The sequence below is a fragment of the Labeo rohita genome, chromosome 18, assembly GCF_022985175.1.
Source record: "Labeo rohita strain BAU-BD-2019 chromosome 18, IGBB_LRoh.1.0, whole genome shotgun sequence".
NCBI lineage: Eukaryota > Metazoa > Chordata > Actinopteri > Cypriniformes > Cyprinidae > Labeo > Labeo rohita.
Window position 1 is genome coordinate 31,887,544 of NC_066886.1, and position 20,889 is coordinate 31,908,432.

The window sequence follows — 20,889 nt, forward strand, 5'->3', positions numbered from 1 at the left end:
ATACATAATCTGAAAACTGATAAATAAGCTTTCCATTGATGTTTGTTAGGATAGAAAAATATTTGGCCCAGATACAACTATTTGAAAATCTGGAATCTGAGGGTGCAAAAAATCAAAATAGTCAAAATATTTAGAATTCCCTCTCTCTCTCCCACTTTGCTTCCTGTCCACCTACACGGTTCTGTCTAATAAAAGGCATAAAAATAAAAAAAAAAAAAAATATATATATATATATATATATATAGTTTTTCAAGAGAAACAAGTATGTGAGATTAGCATGTTTTCTTAAATATCTAGCATGTTTTCTTAAATATAACATGGTATGCTTATGCTTTAGTACAGTCAAACAATCACATACAACAATTTAAAAAAATGTCCTGTGTGTGCTTGTCCATATAATGGCAGTACATTGCAATATTTGTTAAATAATATTTAAAGTTAAATTTCGGTTTGTTTTTCACCAAACCCTACTGTGTAGCCCCAGAACACTTGGAATATACAGTATGTGTCGCATTGGACCACTCTGTGATACCTTTGCATCTTTTTTTAAAAGCTTGATGTTGATCACTATGCACTGGCATTATATAAACAAGTATGCACAGGAAATCTCCTTTTGTCGTCCGAAAAATGTATATGGCATATGGCATTAGAATAACACAAGGGTAAGTAAATGATGATTTAATTTTCATTCTTGGGGAAACTATCCCATTAAAGCAACTCATAATGTAAGTCAGTAGCACCACCATGTGCTTGTATGCACTCCTGACAAAGTCTAAGCATGCTCCTGCTGAGATGACGGATGGTGTCCTGGGTGTATGACCTGGGTCAGGTCATCAGTGAGCTCTTAGACAATCTGTGGTGCTACTGGATGCTTTGACACGAAACATCCCAGAGGTTCTCAAATGGATTCAGGTCTGGAGAACACGAGGGCCAGTCAATAGTATCAGTATCTTTGTCGTCCAGAAATTGTCTACACATTCTGGCCACATGAGGCCGGGCATTGTCATGCAGTAGGAGAAACCCAGGGCCCACTGCACCAGCGTAAGGTCTGACAGCGGCTCTGAGAATTTCATCCCAGTACCTAACAGCAGTAAGCGTATTGTTGGGAAGCTCATGGAGGTCTGTGTGACCCTTTACTCCATACCATCACTGACCCACTGCCAAAATAGTCCTGCTGGATGATGTTCCAGGCAGCGTAACATAATGCTTCACACTGCATCTCCACACTCTTTAACGTCTGTCAGATGTGCTCAGGCATCAGTGAAGAGAACAGGATGCCAATGGAGGACCTGCCAAATCTAGTGTTATCTGGCAAATCAGCTCTCCTCGTGCAATGGCCCGTCTCCCGGTATCTCTTCTACGCTTGAGACTGAGCTGGCAGATACGCCAAACTGGAGGAGCTGGACTACCTGTGTACTGCCTTATTCTACAAGTAGTATGTAGAGAAGGACCCTAACAAAACACAAAACTATAGACAAATCAGTCAGGAAGGATAAGGAGAAAACTTGGTTGTGGCCAAATGGTTGTAGCCACCACCAGCAAAACCATTTCCTTTTTAGAAGTTGTCTTGCTGTTGTCTTTCCAATGGACCTGTTGACATTTTTATTTGCACCAAAACAGGTGAAACTGTTTCACAATCACATGTGATCCTTAACCAGACAGACTGATATCCCTCAAGTGTAATTGACTTGGTGTTATACTGATGATTATGTGTTCCAATAATTTTCTGCAGCAAATGTGTATTATTTTTTTAAACTTGGGGGTTTGAAGACCTACATTTTAAAATGTAACTCCTTTATTCAAAGCAATTAATGCTGCATTCAGAGAAAGTATTTTTATCAGTTCATTCATACCCTGAGAAACAAAAACCATGACCTTGACGTCACAATGCTCTACTTGAGTAAAAGTACAGATACGTAAGATAAAATATTACTCCAGTAAAAGTAAAAGTGCCCCTTTTTCAATTTACTCGATTTTTTTAATGTATTTTAAGGAAAAAAGTACTGATAGATTCATTTTGCAATTTTATACAAACTGCTAACGTTACAGCAGCGGGGAATATGAACGTGCATGAGTTATTTTATTTATTCTGTGTTATTTGACTTTTTTTTTGTTTGTTTGTTTTTTGACCTAAAACATACAAACACTGATGTTGATGTGTCTGAATTCAAGCATTTCAGTGGGCTTAAACAGATACTCTTTACAGCAGATTTAATTCACAAACAACGGACAGTTTTGACCTAAATATGGTTTTCAGTTACAATAATTAATCCTAAATTTCGACTTTAGTAACTTACTTTTCGCAGCATCAGTTGCGCACGAACATCTCCCGGTTCTTTCTTCTCTTCATTGGAGACTCGGTATAAACGGATCATTTGAATCAGTGAGTTGTCGACTCGAGAACAGCTGCAATCGGATCATTCCAATTCATGAATGAACCGTTTGGTGTGATTTGTGAATTAATTTAACAGGTTCATTGAAAAGAATCAGTTTGTTCATGAATCAGACACCGCTTCTGCGTCTTGGAGCACGTGATATATTACAAGGAGTAACGATATGTTTTATGAAATGTAGTGAAGTAAAAAGTAGGATCTTGCGCTTTATTTGAAGTAAAAGTGAAAGTTACTCAAAATAAAACTACTCCAATACTTGAAAAATGTACTTAAGTACAGTAACTTCGTTACTGTCCACCACTGCTCTTTGAGCTACAGGAATGACTTGGTGTGTTGTGTCTTTTCTAACCAATCAGTTTTCCCATGTGTATTCCATTAAAAACTAAATATTTATAATATCCATCACCAAACAATATCTAAACATCTCAGAATCTCCTGCTACCACTTTTACCCCTTAATTGACTCAAATGAAAATGCATCAACATTTCACAAAGATAAGTGTTTAAGATTCAAAGTAATGCAAGTAAATGCAGCCATAATAATAATTCTATTCATTTATTTATGAAAAAAAAAAAAAAATCAGTTTGCATGTCATCAAAATGCACATAAAAACTTTTTTTTTTTCCTTTTCTTTTCATTACATTAGTCAATCAAGAGTAGATTTAGTCAGACTGTTCATCTAAAGAAACTAAGCTTTGGAAAATGTTAGCTAACATTAATCTGCAATTATATGAGCATTTATTCATATAGTTTAAAACACTTGAAATAAATACAGATTCAAAGAAAAACAAAATTAAAACATGAATAGAACATTACAATAACTAACAAACATTTTGATTTTATCCAGTGTGCTTTTCATGTTTAAAATTCCTAAAGTCAACATGAATTGCTGTTTGCAACCCTACATATTTTAGTATATTCAGTATATTCAACAAGAAAAATCTGGAACAAGATTTGATTTTATCTAATGAGAATCATGATCAGGACACAGGGTGTACCATACCAGAAAGTCAGAATATGAATTGTGTTTGCTAAAACTATGCTTAAATAGATTTGGCTACTCACATTACCCATTAGCTCACATGGATAATTTGATATCAAAATTCTTTGGAATAACATGATCAGATAAATCTTTCACAACAAGAACACGAACACATTTTAAGAAAGTTAATAGGGTCAATTTCATGTTGACTAATATTTCTGCATATATAAAAAAATTTCTATTAACACTGAACGAAAAATCAGCTCTCACAGTCGGTAGTTTTTTTCACTGTACATTCCAGTATTTTAAAAGAAAAACACACAGTTCAGCAACTTCATTTGAAGAGGACAAAACCCTCCAGCATTCAATACAGAGAAAACAGACATTCGTCCCTCAGGAGAAACAGCGCAAACATAAGCCATGCTCATGTCACAGAGGTCATGTGCACATGTGCACACCTTCATTTGCAAGTAATTGGACAGATATTTATACAGCTGCCTGAAAGTGCATTTCAAATCAGATGAAACAAAAACAGAAAACAAAACACTTTCAATAGAAAAAAGCTCAGAAACCCCAATACGTGAAAAAAGTGATGTATCAGTTAACCAAAAGAGTGTTTATAGTTGGTAAATGACATGAAACTGCAAACTGGACGTGCAAATGCAAATGTGCAAATGTCACCTATGCTGGTACCTCGGGGCACCTTGCTGAAATGAAAGCTTATCTGTTATGGGCCATTATGGTGTGAGATCTAAATAAATGCTACAAGATGCTGACATACATCCTGACTGGATTATGTTGTCAACTCAAGTAAATAAGCAAAGGAACTCAACACTGTGAAGCAAAACATGAAACATCTGCTGGCATACATCTGTTTGTTTTTTGGATGCTGAGAATTTCAGCTATAACAGTGCTTTTCACATCATGCTTAACATCTTTTTTAGCCCTGGGTTAAAGCCACATTTAACCCAGGGATATAACAAAACTTTTGCACAATTCATTGTGACGCAATGAAATGCTGTGATGTAAAGGCCAACAGTTCAGTAACAGACAAGCAATCATAAACTGCTTCAATTCTTGCCTATCCTCATTTTGAAAAACGAAGAAAGTGGACAGTTTATTATAGAAAAGCTTAAAAAATGGAAACCTCAGACATAATTGTGGTAAGCAGAGCAGGACTGAGAGCCGTGGGAATGGAGTGAGGCTGGTGGCGTGAGTGCTAATGAGCACCGGTCTCAAGTCCCACAGAGGAACTATATAAGGAAATATAAAGAGAAGTAACAACAGTGTAGGAAGAGAGAGGATCAGGTCTGAGACACTTTATTCACTTCCAGAACAAAAATTAACAGATAATGTACTCACCCCATTGCCATCCAAGATGTTCACGCCTTTCTTTCTTCAGTCGTAAAGAAATTATGTTTTTTGAGGAAAACATTTCAGGAATGTTCTCCATAGTGGACTTCTATGGTGCCTGCAAGTTAGAACGTCCAAAATGAGGAAGCTGAGGAAGAAGGGTTTTATCTAACAAAACAATCAGTCAATTATCGGTTGCGTTAACCGAAAAATTGTCCGTCATTGATGGAATTTTTTTTATCAATGATGGAGAAATCTGAAGGCCTGTCATTTTGACAGATTACACTGAGGGTGATCTATTGTAAATTGCAGCTGTAATTCCCACCATTGTCCAGTTGGTGGCGAGTACACTCCAGTTTGGCAGCAGAGCACTGGATCCAGAACAAAAACGAAACTGTCACAAATGTTTTCCTATGCGTTTGATTATGCACAGGCGAGTACACAGAAGCTACAACGATCACGCCACATTAAAGAGCGTCAAAACGGTATTTATTGCTTAAATTTCCTAATGAAATGGACAGAATTTGAAATCTGAGACTTTGTTTTATATCAAAAGTAACACAAAGCCTAGCCTAGTGTTACTTCTTGGTAGGAAGATGCACTATGTACTGTTTTTTTTTTTTTTTTTTTTTTTTTTTACCCAGCCCTAATGTATTTTGTTGTTTGTAAACACTGTATGGTCATCCTGTAGGTTCATGATTAAAAATGAAAATGTGAACAACAATAAAAGCAATTAAATGTTTCATTCTAATTAAAAGATGAAAAGTATAATGACAGGTAATAATAGATTATGACAGAATTTTTACAACCCTTCCTTCAAAATGACGGACAATGTTAAAGTCTAGCGCAACCTGTGATATACAGTACATATATGAAGAGTTCAGATGCAAAAGCAGCTAAAAGCCATCTCGGTCAAAAATGAGATAATGATACTGAGTGAATGTTCCTGACACATAGTATACGTCCATCAAATACTTTTACTTCAAACTGGCTAAATTCCAGCCTCAGCTCAATCAGAAGTACCAGTACTTGCATAGAAACCTATATGAAGTAGCCAGAAAGAAATGCTCATTTTAAAGAAATACGTCAGTTGGATTTAGGGGCTTTTGCATCTGAACTCTTCACATATATATACTTTTTAGCCTCAAATGCTCGTCTTGTCTAGCTCTGCAAAACGCATATGCACTCTGTGTAATCTGGGTCAATACAGTAAGTTTGTGTCAAAAAGCTCCCATCTCATTTTCAAAATCATCCTACATCGCTGTTTTACCTTTTTTATAAAGGGTTTTTGATCTTCTTTGCATGTTCACACTGGGTCGGTACTTCTGCAGCAATGTAGGATCATTTTGAAGTTGGAGGAGAAAATGAGATGGGAGTTTTTCGACATACCCTAACTGTCTTGACCCGGATTACACAGAATGCACATGTACATGGCAGAGCTAGACAAGACGAGCATTCGAGGTTAAAAAGTATATACATTTTTAATTTTTTTTAGAAAAAGACAGACCCTTATTCCTTGGCTGGGATTATTTAGAGCCCTTTGAAGCTGCATTTAAACTGCATTTTGGACGTTCAAACTCACAGGCACCACTATATGGAGAGAAATCCTGAAATGTTTTCTTCAAACAACATAATTTCTTTACAACTGAAGAAAATAAAGGCACGAACATCTCAGATGACAACTGGGTGAGTACATTATCTGTACATTTTTGTTCTGGAAGTTAACTACTTTTAGTACTTTTAGTACATTTAATTTAAGCAAGTTCCTGCCTCTTTCTTCTATATCTAACAAACCTCCTTACAATAGAGTAAAACAACTGTGTGTTGTGGTTAACTGTTCTGGGGGCTGATGACAAGAGGCAAAAACTGAACCTCTTGGAACATACATAGAGATACAAAATGGCAAATTCACCATGCATGGTACTGAACAACCTGTTATCTAGTTTAAATGTGTTGAAATATTACTGCATGTTAAAATATTTTCTGCACAAAACCTCCCTGTTCAAAGTAAATTAACTTTATTATAGCAGTCGAAATCGAAATGCACAGTGGGGAATTGTACCATGCACATTATGTTCAGTACAAATTTTGTGGGTACGCTTGAGTCATTGCCTAATTTAATTCCTTTATTGAACCAGGCACCAAAACAACACTTGCATAAACTGAGCTATATTCATTGTTAGTGAATTCCCCCCACTGCATTTTTTGTTAAAATCATGATTAGTGTCCAGATGCATGATAATCTTCCGAAGCCAAACCACAGTATCAACACTGAAGCAGAAAAACGATTGAATATTGATTGATTTGAGATACAATTTCATCCTCTGTTCTCTCCGAATCTAAACATAATTGAGCCAAACCAATTTGTCACAGGGCGGAACCTATTGTAAGAGACCCAGCGTGTCTCATTTACTACGTTTTGCGTTTGCATGACAAAATAATTATTGCTATAAATAAATAAAAGGCTTCTATTTGAGTCACTACTAACTGGTTTTCATCCATTTATAAAAATCGTAGAGAAAAGGGACAAACTTTGCCTTGAGACATGAAAGCCCACCCCGGCGCACAGAACATAGCTCTGAAACAGACACCAGTGGAACAAATTTCTTTCAACACTATTGTTCTGTGGTTCACTAGAACTTCGCAGAGGTCCTCTGTGTTATTCAAGACAACATTAATCAGCATTTTTGACACGCGAAGTCCTGTGGCCAAAGAACTGTGTGTACTAAAGCCTCTTCTGCCACCACATTCGGCATACACTCGTATCCCCAGTGGTGAATGCTTTCATCGGCTGATTGTTAGAGGCACTTCTTGATACATTTGGTCCTTTTTTGTGAAATCAAACCAGCTTAATTCTTTTATTGCTGTATGCTGTAACAGTTCACATGATTTCATAACTGAGTGCTAAACGTTGTATAATACTACTGCTGGATAACATTGGCTCTTGCTGTATTCTTGGAGTGCAGAGGAGCTGGCAATAAAATTATGAAAAGATTAGGAAAGCCTTGTGTTTACTGTATGCCATGAGGAAGGAGGGCTGTCAATTGATTAAACCAGGGTTTCCCAAACAGAAGTATTGCAAGGGGTTCTTGAGTTGATAAAAAACTATTAATGAACTATACTGAAAGAATAAATGGGCATTTCATTATAATTATCAAATTGCGTACTGTACAACAGTACTATATTACAGTGTAATATGCAACAGTAACATATTTCAGTAACACTTTACAATAAGATGCAGAGTTGGGTATAACGCGTTACTGTAATCTAACTACTTTTAATGTCTGTTACATTTTTAATTTATGTAATCTGATTACAGTTACTAATGCCAATAAAATTACATTACTAGTAACAAATGCAGTGTTAAAAAAATATGAAGTTAAAATCATGTTTTGGGCGTCAGTATGCCCTTTAATAATCACTGGAGAATTCAAGCTAAAATGCAGATGAGTACTGCAGAAAATGCAGATGATTTCATGTACTGATTATTTTATTAGATAATATTTGTTTTCGACATGACTTACTTCATTTAATAATAGACACTTCAAGATTTCTTTAGATATACTGTATTTATACTGTATGTCATTTTGGTTCATTTTAGTCACTCGTTCCATACTCATGGAGACTGAGAATAGAGAAAGCACACTATTTGTTTTCTTTATTTTACAACCCCCCTTGTTGATATTGGGAGTGTATACAAATGATACTTATGTAATTTTTCAGTCAATATTAAATTAATGAAACAACTATGAGTTTCTCTTTGTTGTGTATTTTTTGGGTTTAATAACTTGAAAAGAAAAGTAAACCAACTTAAAAGTAAAGTAATTAGTAATCTGATTAGTCTTTAAATGCAGTAATCAGTAATGTAATCAAATTACAATTTTAAAGAAGTAATTAGTAATTTGTAGTAGATTACTTTTTTGGAGTAACTTACCCAACACTGCGGTGTCATTTGTTAACATTAGTTAATGTATTAACTAACATGAACGAACAATGAACAATACATTTATTACGCTATTAATATTTGTTAATGTTAGTTAATAAAAATACAGTTGTTCATTGTTTGTTTGTGTTAGTTCACACTGGATTAGTCTCTCATTAACCAACACAAATTGTGATTTTAATAATGCATCAGTAAATGCTGAAATTAACTAAGATTAATAAATGCTGTAGAAGTATTGTTCATTCTTAGTCCATGTTAATTAATGTAGTTAACTAATTGTAAAGTGTTAACTATGTTTCTGTCTATTTTTATTATTTAAAATATACTACTACTACTAATACATTTTTTTGTTATTTTTTATTAGAAGTAATATTTTTAGCAGAAAACAGTGAACATGTAAATGCGTTATTAAAATATTATTAAATATTAATTTAAAATCTCAGGGTGTAGTTCATGTAAATACAAGTAATATTACATCGAAGGACTTTGGTTAACAAAAAAAAAGTTTGGGAATTCCTGGATTAAACATTTTAATCTCTATTGTTAACATGCTAACACACTCGGTTAATTTTAAAGGAAAGAAAATAAAATCAGAAGACTATTTAATTATTAGGTTCATAAATCTATATATTTTGCTTATATCATAAATGTTACTCATCTCATTTGCACAAAAAAACAAGAAGCGAAATCACAAAATAGAATGAGACAGTAAGTCAGTAAGTATATAATATTTAATTAAATAAATGTGGCATTGGTTTAAATATTTAAGTGTTAAACTTATTTACTGCATGTGTTAACATGTTAACCATGACAGGCCTAATTGTACGTGATAGCGGAGTAACTCCTCTATATTTTTCTGGTAGACAAAGATGAAATGAATCAGAACATTGAAATATGACCCCCACAACGACCGTCAGTGTGAGGTGTAAAACAGGCACAGCTCAATGTTGTTCAGCCTCATTGTACGTCACTCTTTTCTTTGGTCATGTCCCAAATGACGCACTTGATGTTGACTTGTGGCCTGGTGCCCTTTCCAAACACATCTGAGAAGGCCATAAGTCTGCAGGATGTCCCATTGATCATTTCATGATTCTGAAGGGTTTTCCTTTTTGGCTACAATGTGCCTTTGATGCCCTTTGCCAAGCTCACCATACAAACTACCAACTGACAGTCTTTAGGTGAATTTAGGTGAAGGATAACTGCAAGGTGGCATTTGAGACAGGGCCTTTGTCTTTGACGTAGATCAGTTGTCATAATGAGATAACGTGCCAATAACACATACCCACACCTCAGCAGAACGAGCATCACAGGTATGTGGTGGCCTCACGGTTCTCACGTTCTTTGGCCTGGGCCACGGCCACGTTGATGCACTGCAGCCACTCTTCTGCGTGCTTCTCGTCTTGAGCTTTCAGCACGTAGGTTTTGCTATCGGTGAAGATCTCGAAGGCTCTGGGCAGCCCGCGGTCACGCCTCTTCTTTGCAACCACCTTGACGCTTTGCACTTTGCTGAGTTCAATTGTGCTGTTGTCCAGTTCGTCCTTCTGTGAGTAACAAGAGGGGAAAAAAGTGCCATCAATCAAAGCTAATGCTTTACGCTCTAACATTCAGAAAGCTTTGTATGGACAACAGCCATGTGCATTGAGCCAGTAAGTCAGATTCTACACCTCGCCTACAGCTTGGAAGTAAACTTTGTTTCATTGGCGGTCACCACAGAGGATCTGCTTTGAATTTTTACTTACTTTACTCTTAGGGTCACCTGACTCCAATCAGACCTAGTAAAAAAGTAATAGATATAAAGTGCATTTATTTTATACTAAGTATAGTTTAGGTATTTTATCATATTTAATGACATATCGCTCGAGACTTACTGATATAAAAATTACAAAAAAAGATGTAATTAAACTTCATTTGGAGTACTACTTGTGCACAATGCACATTTCTTAACATTAAAGCCTAAAATATGTTTTAATGCCACTATTGATGAAGACTGTATGATCTTTAAATTGTATCGGTCTTTAAATGCAAAAAAGTGTACCTAAAGTATACTTGCAATAGTTTCACTTTAGCACAATCAAATATACTTCAGTATATCTTTAGTTGGACTTGCACTACTTGCACACAATTAAATTGCATTAAGTGCATTAAGTACAAAATTAGTTGTTAGAATTTAGCAGACTTTAAATATACTAGTTTAGTATACTCAAAGTACAATTGCAGGGTACTTTTATTAAGTACATAATATGTAAATGTATGTGTAGTATGCTTAGCATGAAATAAATGTATTTTAAGTACATTTTAGTATATTTATTTTTCACTATAGCATACTTAATACATAAATAATATTCTTTAAAAGAATGTCATTAAGTGCAACTAAATTTAATGTTTTTGCACATTTAATTGCATGTTAATTAAAAGGAAAACATTTTAAAACATTCTAAATGCAGTTAATCAATTTAAGAGTGCTTAACCCACTGAAGTAGCATTTATTGTACACAAAATATACTTGAATGCCATTTTTATTTAAACTTATTTAAATATATTTATAATTACACATTTGCAATGATGAAGTTGCAGTTTAGTACATTTTTTTAAATATATTAAACTACAGTTAAAATTATATTTAGGTACTCTGCATGTGCTTTAGTAAGGCAACACATTAAAATAAGTGTTCTTTAAAGCACAACTTAAATTTTAAATGTTAAAACATCATGATTTAAATGTGCTTTAAAAGTTTTTAGATTTTAAATGCAAAATATGTAAGATTTTTTTTTTTATTAAAATATCTAAAAACCACTAAAACCACTTTATTTTGCTGACTTGTGTACTTACATTATCCCAAATGTTTCGAAGAATGTTTAAATCCGGAGAAATAAGCAATTTTAACTAGTGTAATGGACCGTGTCATTGCGTCGCCTGCCAATGACGTCATACACCCTCATTTTTCCAGTTTTATTTTGTAGCCACTTTAAAATGCAATTTATTAGACAGGTGACGAACACACAGAGTAGCATTATAACAGAACTTACAACACACTCAAATGTATCTAGTATAATAAATCAGCACTGCTTTTTCCTCCACACACATGACGGGAAGAAGCATAAGCGCTCGACTAGGGCATAATAAAGCCATGTATCGCACTCGTCCTATATTAGCAATTGCTCCAGCGTCCTCGTTTTGTTTCTACCGCTTTCAGCCCACCCTACTTCATACTACAGTGACCTTAATAAGTCTTTAATACATTAGCTCATCCATGAACACGCCTGAGTCTCATTGGACTGCATCGGCTGTGAGGATGAAGACAACGGCTCCTATAATTCCACACTCAATCACAGCATTATCAAACTACGCCTTTGTTTCTTGTTTGTTTTGAATATGTGCCCTCTAGTGGCGAAAACTTACATACTGTGCCTTTAAGTACATCCAAGTGCACATTAGGGACAATTAAACACACTTCTTTTTCACAAGGGTTAGGGTCCATTTACATAATATACACAATCTTTCAGTGACTAGTCAACTAGTCAACCACTAATCCCTGATGGGAATGCACATGGGATGTGGTTTGGGTTATGCGGTTTTCGGTTGGAGGATCAAAGCATGCATGTCCTCTCTTGATGGCTCCAGTTCTCCTGCTCTATTATTCTGTCTGTCTCTCAACTTGTTTTTAAGAGGCGCTGCGCAGAGTTTGCCAAAATGAGGCTTATCGTTGTTTGTGCCCAGTGATGAGAATAAGCAGCATTAAAATAAAAGAAAAACTACAGAATTGCAAGCAAATTAAAGGCATAATAAAAACAGGATACCATGACAAGAGACCAGATTGCCCTCAGAATCAAATTGAAGCGTTTGTTCCACGCCTGGTAAAATAAAGTCGCTGTCAAGACTGTAGCAACGCATCGCTTTTCCAGATTAAGATTTACAATGAATCAATATTTGATGTGCCCACAGCTCTGACAAATTAATTCATTTTTACTAAGCTTTTGATGGCTTTGTGTCAGTTTTGAGTCACTGTTTGCATGTCATGGCTTTGGTTAGGAATTCTCTTTTGCCCAACCCTAAATGGCTCCAAGTTAAATGGACATATAGTAAACAGGGTATTTGCTTTGTTTAAACACAACAGAGAGATTCTGACAAGCCATTTTAGTTTTATTTAGTTCATATAAATCCCTACAGGGAAAGCTTTGGGGAATGTCAAGATTAAGTTTTGGCTTTATATAAAGAAATGAGCGCATTCCAGAAAGCAGGACTCTAGATTAATAACATTACTAGTGAGCCATTAACTTCTAAAACAAAACATCAATATAGATGGTCATTCAGAAACACTGTATAGCATGTTTGCAATCTTTTGTGGTGGTTGAAGATTCAAAAGCAGACGCAAGAAGGCTAGTTTTCCCATAAGATACTGTTTTAGTTAAATTAGCAAGTCAAGTTGCTCTTTGAGAATTATTTCAGGATTTAAGTACCATGTTAGATTCATTTGGGCTTGTTTTAACTGGGATTATCTGCTGTATTTTTCTGTATGTTTCAGGAATTAGTTATGCATCATTTATAGACATTGCATCTAATTCAAATATAATTCTAATCTAATGCTGCCTCAAGAAATTATATCGGACAAAAAAAAAAACACATACGGACACAGTGTCCAGTGTTTTCCTTACAGTAAACAACCAATTTAGTCACAGTCTGAAGCATGGGAACATGAGGGAGACATGCAGAAATTTCTTGAAGGAGGACATTTGCCCCCCAGTCAAAATGATACCGTAATGAATTGATTACAAGGAGATGAAATTTGAAAAACAAATTAATTAAACGACCAGTCATGCAAAAACTGACATTTTCTCTGCATTCACTCACTGTCATTATAAGAAAGACTTTCTTTCTTTCGTGGACCACAAAGTAGATTTATGTTCACCCTGCTCTATTCAATTTATTGAAACCAGACCAGTGATCAGACGAAGTAGTACAATAGCCTTGGAAAGCAATACAATAGCTTTTTGTGAGAAACAAACATAAATTTTAGTGATTGTTCACTAATAATTGGCATTACTCTTAGTTGTCATTGTGTTTCTCAAACTTGCTACTTCGCAATCAGTCACATGACACACAGGAAGCGTCAGAATTTGGCATCGCTGTCAAACTCTGAGACGTGTTTAAAAGCAGCATGAAAAGCAAGACTGAGTAAACAGCTTAGATTTTGGCTTGGTTCTTACAAAGTGTTATCATTTGACTTCAGAAGATCTGGAAGTTGTAAGGAATATGTTGATAATATTTTAAACTGTTTTTGTTAAATCTCTTATGCTCACCAAGGCTGCATTTATTTGATTAAAATACAGTAAAAACAGTGTTTTATTTTATTTTATTTTATTATTTTATTTTTTCTGCTGCTTGATACTTTTGTGGAACTGGTAATATGTTGTTGTTTTTTTTTCAGAATTCTTTGATAAATTGAAATTTCAGTGAACAGCATTCATTTGAAATAGAAAACTTTTGTAACATTTTAAGAGTCTGTAATGTCACGTTTGATCACTTTAATTTCTCCCTGCTGAATTGTATTTATTTATTTTCAAAATGATAGTGAGGAATGCAAAAATGATACACTCTGAGGTCTTGTAAATGACACACTTACTGATTTTCCTCTTCGGAAGAGAAGCTGGTTGCCAGCAAGGGTGAAATAACGTGTTTTCCACCTTTTGATGAACTTCCAGCGCACTTGTTTCTCTTTCAGCTTTCCCTCAATGAGTGGCTGGCCATCCTGGTTAACAACTGAGCAGAAACAGTCAAAATGGTCAGACATCATTAAAGCAGAGGGAAGAATCACTGTTGTATCCACCTTATTTTTCAATGCAGAAGCTGTTTTCTGGTAATGTGTTAGACCTCCAGTTCATAATCCGCCATAGGGAAATAACGAGAAGAATAATGAAGTGCAGTAAATGGTAAAACTGTTTGCACTGCAAACCATTGTGCTCCAAATTAAGATAACACATTAAATTAATATGGTAAGACACACCAGTTTGCAATATCAAGCAGCAAAACGAGCTGTTTTGTACAGCTAATGATATAGCTAGAAGCGGATGAGACCGGAAGCCAGACACATTACATTTACAAATGGCCGTGCCCACTCTTATGGGAAAAATAAGGTGGATAGACTGTTGTAATTGTGCTTTTATGATGTTTTATGATGCTTTCATTGTATGAAAAACAGAAGCATTGACACGTTTCAATTTTCTCTTTTTGTGCTCCATAAAAAAAGTCAGTCACAGACAAAGACAAATTTGAATGATAAAAAACCCGGCAAGTTAAGAAAATAAGGTATCAAAACATTTAAACGCTGGGGGCGTGTCCCCTGTCTGTGCTGAAACCACGCACAACATCAAAAGTGCAAAAACTTAGTCAGAAATATACATTTACACACAAACTGACCACCTAACGCAACTTTCAGATGCCATCTTTATTTTTTTCGCTCAAACGTCACGGAATAGAACGCACAGAATTATGGGATATCTAAAGCAGCGAAGGATACATCTACGCTGCCTTCAAAATTTAATCAAAAGAAGGTACCTCCGGAGACAGGAAGTGTGTGACATGGCTTGAAGAACACAGATAAACCATATATTATTGCAGACGAGTGTTTATTGTCCTTACATTTCATCATTCAAAACATTTAACGTTATATCTTGCTTTTATTCAGTTACAGCAATAGCAATGCCTTTATTCATATTAGAGATTTCCTGGCTTTATTTCCAGCGTTATCTCTTTGACGCATATGTGGATTTTCTATACAAGGGTACCCTTTGGCATCCAGCATAAATAAAACCCATCCTATTTTGTGTAAAAATCTGAAAAATAATACCTCTTTCAAAATAAATATTACGTATTGTACCGTGGACTAACTGTATTGTTGCATCCCTAATATATATATATATATATATACAGTGGGTACGGAAAGTATTCAGACCCCCTTAAATTTTTCACTCTTTGTTATATTGCAGCCATTTGCTAAAATCATTTAAGTTCATTTTTTTTTCCTCATTAATGTACACACAGCACCCCATATTGACAGAAAAAACACAGAATTGTTGACATTTTTGCAGATTTATTAAAAAAGAAAAACTGAAATATCACATGGTCCTAAGTATTCAGACCCTTTGCTCAGTATTTAGTAGAAGCACCCTTTTGATCTAATACAGCCATGAGTGTTTTTGGGAAAGATGCAACAAGTTTTTCACACCTGGATTTGGGGATCCTCTGCCATTCCTCCTTGCAGATCTTCTCCAGTTCTGTCAGGTTGGATGGTAAACGTTGGTGGACAGCCATTTTTAGGTCTCTCCAGAGATGCTCAATTGGGTTTAAGTCAGGGCTCTGGCTGGGCCATTCAAGAACAGTCACGGAGTTGTTGTGAAGCCACTCCTTCGTTATTTTAGCTGTGTGCTTAGGGTCATTGTCTTGTTGGAAGGTAAACCTTCGGCCCAGTCTGAGGTCCTGAGCACTCTGGAGAAGGTTTTCGTCCAGGATATCCCTGTACTTGGCCGCATTCATCTTTCCCTCGACTGCAACCAGTCGTCCTGTCCCTGCAGCTGAAAAACACCCCCACAGCATGATGCTGCCACCACCATGCTTCACTGTTGGGACTGTATTGGACAGGTGATGAGCAGTGCCTGGTTTTCTCCACACATACCGCTTAGAATTAAGGCCAAAAAGTTCTATCTTGGTCTCATCGGACCAGAGAATCTTATTTCTCACCATCTTGGAGTCCTTCAGGTGTTTTTTAGCAAACTCCATGCGGACTTTCATGTGTCTTCCGTCGGGCCACTCTGCCATAAAGCCCCGACTGGTGGAGGGCTGAAGTGATGGTTGACTTTCTACAGCTTTCTCCCATCTCCTGACTGCATCTCTGGAGCTCAGCCACAGTGATCTTTGGGTTCTTCTTTACCTCTCTCACCAAGGCTCTTCTCCCCCGATAGCTCAGTTTGGCCGGACGGCCAGCTCTAGGAAGGGTTCTGGTCATCCCAAACGTCTTCCATTTAAGGATTATGGAGGCCACTGTGCTCTTAGGAACCTTAAGCACAGCAGAAATTTTTTTGTAACCTTGGCCAGATCTGTGCCTTGCCACAATTCTGTCTCTGAGCTCTTCAGGCAGTTCCTTTGACCTCATGATTCTCATTTGCTCTGACATGCACTGTGAGCTGTAAGGTCTTATATAGACAGGTGTGTGGCTTTCCTAATCAAGTCCAATCAGTATAATCAAACACAGCTGGACTCAAATGAAGGTGTAGAACCATCTCAAGGATGATCAGAAGAAATGGACAGCACCTGAGTTAAATATATGAGTGTCACAGCAAAGGGTCTGAATACTTAGGACCATGTGATATTTCAGTTTTTCTTTTTTAATAAATCTGCAAAAATGTCAACAATTCTGTGTTTTTCTGTCAGTATAGGGTGCTGTGTGTACATTAATGAGGGAAAAAAATGAACTTAAATGATTTTAGCAAATGGCTGCAATATAACAAAGAGTGAAAAATTTAAGGGGGTCTGAATACTTTCCGTACCCACTGTATATATATGAGGGGTGTAACGATACATGTATTCGTACTGAACCGTCACGGTATGGGCATCTCGGTTCGGTGCATGAGGTCTTACAACGAATACAGGCAAATCACCCTCAATCCAGAAGTGGGCACCCACAGTAATGCAACTCTGTTTGATAACTGTTGGCAGAAGAATAGCGAATGCCAGGAGTTGCACACTTGAAAACAAAGCCCACTAGACAGTGACCATGTGCTGATTCTGAATGCGTCTCTCACTGACAAAGGAGTATAACGTTACTTTAAATGTTTTCAACTGTCTGCAAAATGGAGCTTTGTGCTCTTGTATCCTACCTCTTGCACTCTGCACAAATCCAAATATTCCATAATATTTCCATATTTGCGATGTATCCAAATGCTAAACTTTTATTTATTATGTAAATTATAGACTTAGTACTTCAGTCACATTCTAACAGTGACACAGTGAGGCGGGCGCGTTTGGTTCACTGTGTTTTATTTTGATAAAGTACCAACTACGCTGTCAAGTTAGCAATGCTGGAAGCCTGGAACTGATCTGTTTTGTGTTTGTGTGCAACTTAAAATCATTTATTGTCCTATTAATACTGCATCACTGTAAAAGTTCTTTTGTACATTAAAGAAAACAAATAGGATGTCACTTTCTGCTATTTGAGTTTCATTTCTGTCGCAAAAATGAACTGAAACAGCATATATAGGCTACGTTATGTGTCACACTGTTTCCCCCCGCCCCCCGCCCTTGTTTATCTGTTAACTAAATCAAATATATTTCAAGTATTTATTCCTTGTATGTATATGTACTGAAGATTATATATAACATTATACTTTGACATAATATTTAGTTTTTTCACATCTAGGTGGAAAAAAATTGTAATTTGTATTACTGTCTGTTTAAAAATAAATGAAAACAAACAGCGTAACAAGCATAGTAGTTTTGTTGTTTTTTTTTTCCTGTTGTACTGAAATTGTATCAAACCGTGACCCCCGAACCAAGGTACGTACTGAACCGTGACATCTGTGTACCATTACACCCCTAAAATATACATATATATATATATTTCTTTTGCAGTGTACTGTAAACGGCCCGGAAAAATCATGTCATCTCTCTCAGAACTTCATGATTGGCACCAAAGCAGACTTCTTACGTCAACGCATCCAGACCTTATGTGTGCTCATTTCGGTAATCTTATTTTTTGTTCACACATACTGTAGCATGGTTTTGCCTGTTTACTGGAAAAGTGACAACTTCTCATACCGGAAAATTGCTAGAACTGATTTACTGGTATTGTTAAAAAGGGTAATTTACCAGTAATTTACCATTAAAGATAATATGTGTGAAAGGAGCTATATTCTCTCCAAAGGAAACAGAAACAGTCACTTAGCATTCAACAAAACACAATACTCTTCTCTCGCACAGCTATCCTCTGCTGGACCGACTCCATGTTATTTACACACACTGAGAATTATGGGTAAAGTTTTCTCATTAGATGAACAAAAGAGCGTTGCTCAGTGTTTACCACCACGTTGAAATATCTGGTGTGGTTTCAGGCACTGTGAGTATTGCGTCTCCTGCCTGTGTTTGCTGGGTCTGTCTGAACTACACAAATCGTTTCACAGATCTCTCTCATGGGTCTATTTCAGTTAAACAGGAAGCTGTGTTATAGCCCTTCCAGGATGGTACAAAGCAGCCCATTGTCTGATGTTTTCCTTTTTTCAGCAAGAAAAACAGATGAGAATCTGCAGCGCTTTGATAGCCCGCTTAAGATTAAGCAAGATCTCCAATAATCACCTAACTGTGATAAGCTCATTGTGAATTAGAAAACACTCAAGCACTGATTAACACTGGGGTAGAAATTACTACATTTGACCTGCCTCTGCTTCCTGGAAAACAAAAAAGGGACACTTTTGTTTTATTAGGTTGGTATAATCATTTAATTCTGGGATATTGGATACAAAATAGAAGCTAAAACCATAAAAAAATAAGTATTTTGTTTTTCTTCAACAAACGGTCAGCAAAAGGAGGTGCTTCACCCTCAGAGAATGTTGATCTGTTATTAAAATTAGTTAGAAAATAAACACACTGAATATTAATATCAAATACACAATGAGTAATGAGTGCTGAATGCCAAGACCTCTAAAACGGGACAGCCCAAATCCATTATGGTCAAAAAGACAAAAGAATAGAGAGGAAAATTAGCTACTTCTATTGATAATTTTTCTTTTTCATTCTACAATATGTAGTAGTTTTCATAACTTACGAGAATGCAGAAAACAAGAAATCATGTGAGTGCTAAAACTCTTAAAATGGTAAAATACTTTTAGGTAACAAAAAAAAAAAAAAATTGCAGAACAAATGATAAGCTTTAGGGGGAGATAATAGTTGTTCTTCTGGTTGTTTCAATCCAAAACTTTCTGCAGATGTCTGCTGGTAATGATTGATAGTTGAATTATTGTGTGTTTATCCCATAAGCAACATAATAATTCTCTATTATGAATTCCAAATTATTTCTTTCATTTGTCTTTGATTTTTTTACTCTCTCTGTCTTTCTCTGGCATGCATGCATCAAAGCACTTATGTGTGTTTGTGAGAGCATGAGCAGAACAAATAGAAAATGTATGTTTTGTAAATCCCGGAACATTAAAAGCATCTGTGCTTCTAAATAAAAGCCTGTAAATTGATTTTTGTTCTCTGTTTATTTTATTGTGTATATGATATTGTACTGTCTGTTTGTGTTCATTCAAGTGGAACATACATAATGATAAGAGCAGAGGCCAAAAACAGATACTCAGCGTGTCCAAAGTAAGACAGATTGTTTGGTCTTTCTGAAATTACACAAGATCCTGTTTGTGGCACACTTAGATGTGTGCTCCCATCACAAGCGAAGTATTAATCTGTAGTAAACAGTATACTGTATCATACTAATCTGGATGCAGCCCATTTGGAAATCTGGGTTTTGGCAGTTCCAATCACACGCAGAACAGAAAACATCAACAGCCGATTTAAAAAAAAGTATGAGTAAGAGGTTTGGAACGCCATGTTACCAATACATCAATATATCTTTTGAGGTAAGTGTTGTTTATTCCAGTTCTCCTACAACTGTAAATTCATGCAGTGAGGGTATTGCTAGTCACTGTGGGGAAAGCAAGGCCAGTGTTTATTTTTATGCTGGCTGGTTATGTTATATGTTTTTCTCTGGGCTTTAGCCAGCGTTCTGCTTTACTGTTGATTTAGAGTAACCAAAGAAAGAAGCTCCGACAGTCAGACAGGATTCCAGCAACTCCTGCTGAGAATGTGGATTCACTTCTATAGATATATACTGGACAGGGTTTCACATAATTTAGGAAAGTTGGCGTACATCCAACTCTATGTCAAAAACAAGACACAGGATAAAAGTTCAGGAGTTTATTTGGGGCTTTAAAAGGTGAAACATCACTATACGTTCATGAGGTTTAAAAATGAACGAATCATTCAAGAACGTGCATCCCAGAGCCTGTGCTACACAAGCTTTTGTGCTTAAAAAGTATACAAATTTTTATTTTTCGAAAAAAATGACCGATCGTTTCGCTAGATAAGACCCTTCTTCTTCAGCTGGGATCCTTTAGAGCCCTCTGAAGCTGCATTTAAACTACATTTTGGAAGTTCAAATTTGCGGCACCAGTGAAGTC

General features: G+C 36.0%; 1 protein-coding gene across 3 annotated transcripts in view; it reads right to left on the bottom strand.

The window, feature by feature from the left end:
• Nucleotides 1-8,403: 8,403 nt before the first annotated feature.
• veph1 (ventricular zone expressed PH domain-containing 1) overlaps nucleotides 8,404-20,889 on the bottom strand; it is a 124,462-nt gene continuing 111,976 nt past the window's right edge. For all 3 annotated transcript variants that reach the window (XM_051135283.1, XM_051135282.1, XM_051135281.1), the window contains exons 13-14: nucleotides 14,292-14,428; nucleotides 8,404-10,212 (exon numbers count right to left, since the gene is read on the bottom strand). In XM_051135283.1, coding sequence (XP_050991240.1) covers nucleotides 9,976-10,212; nucleotides 14,292-14,428 — 374 coding nt within the window. In that variant the 3' untranslated portion in view covers nucleotides 8,404-9,975. The remainder of the gene's footprint in view (nucleotides 10,213-14,291; nucleotides 14,429-20,889) is intronic.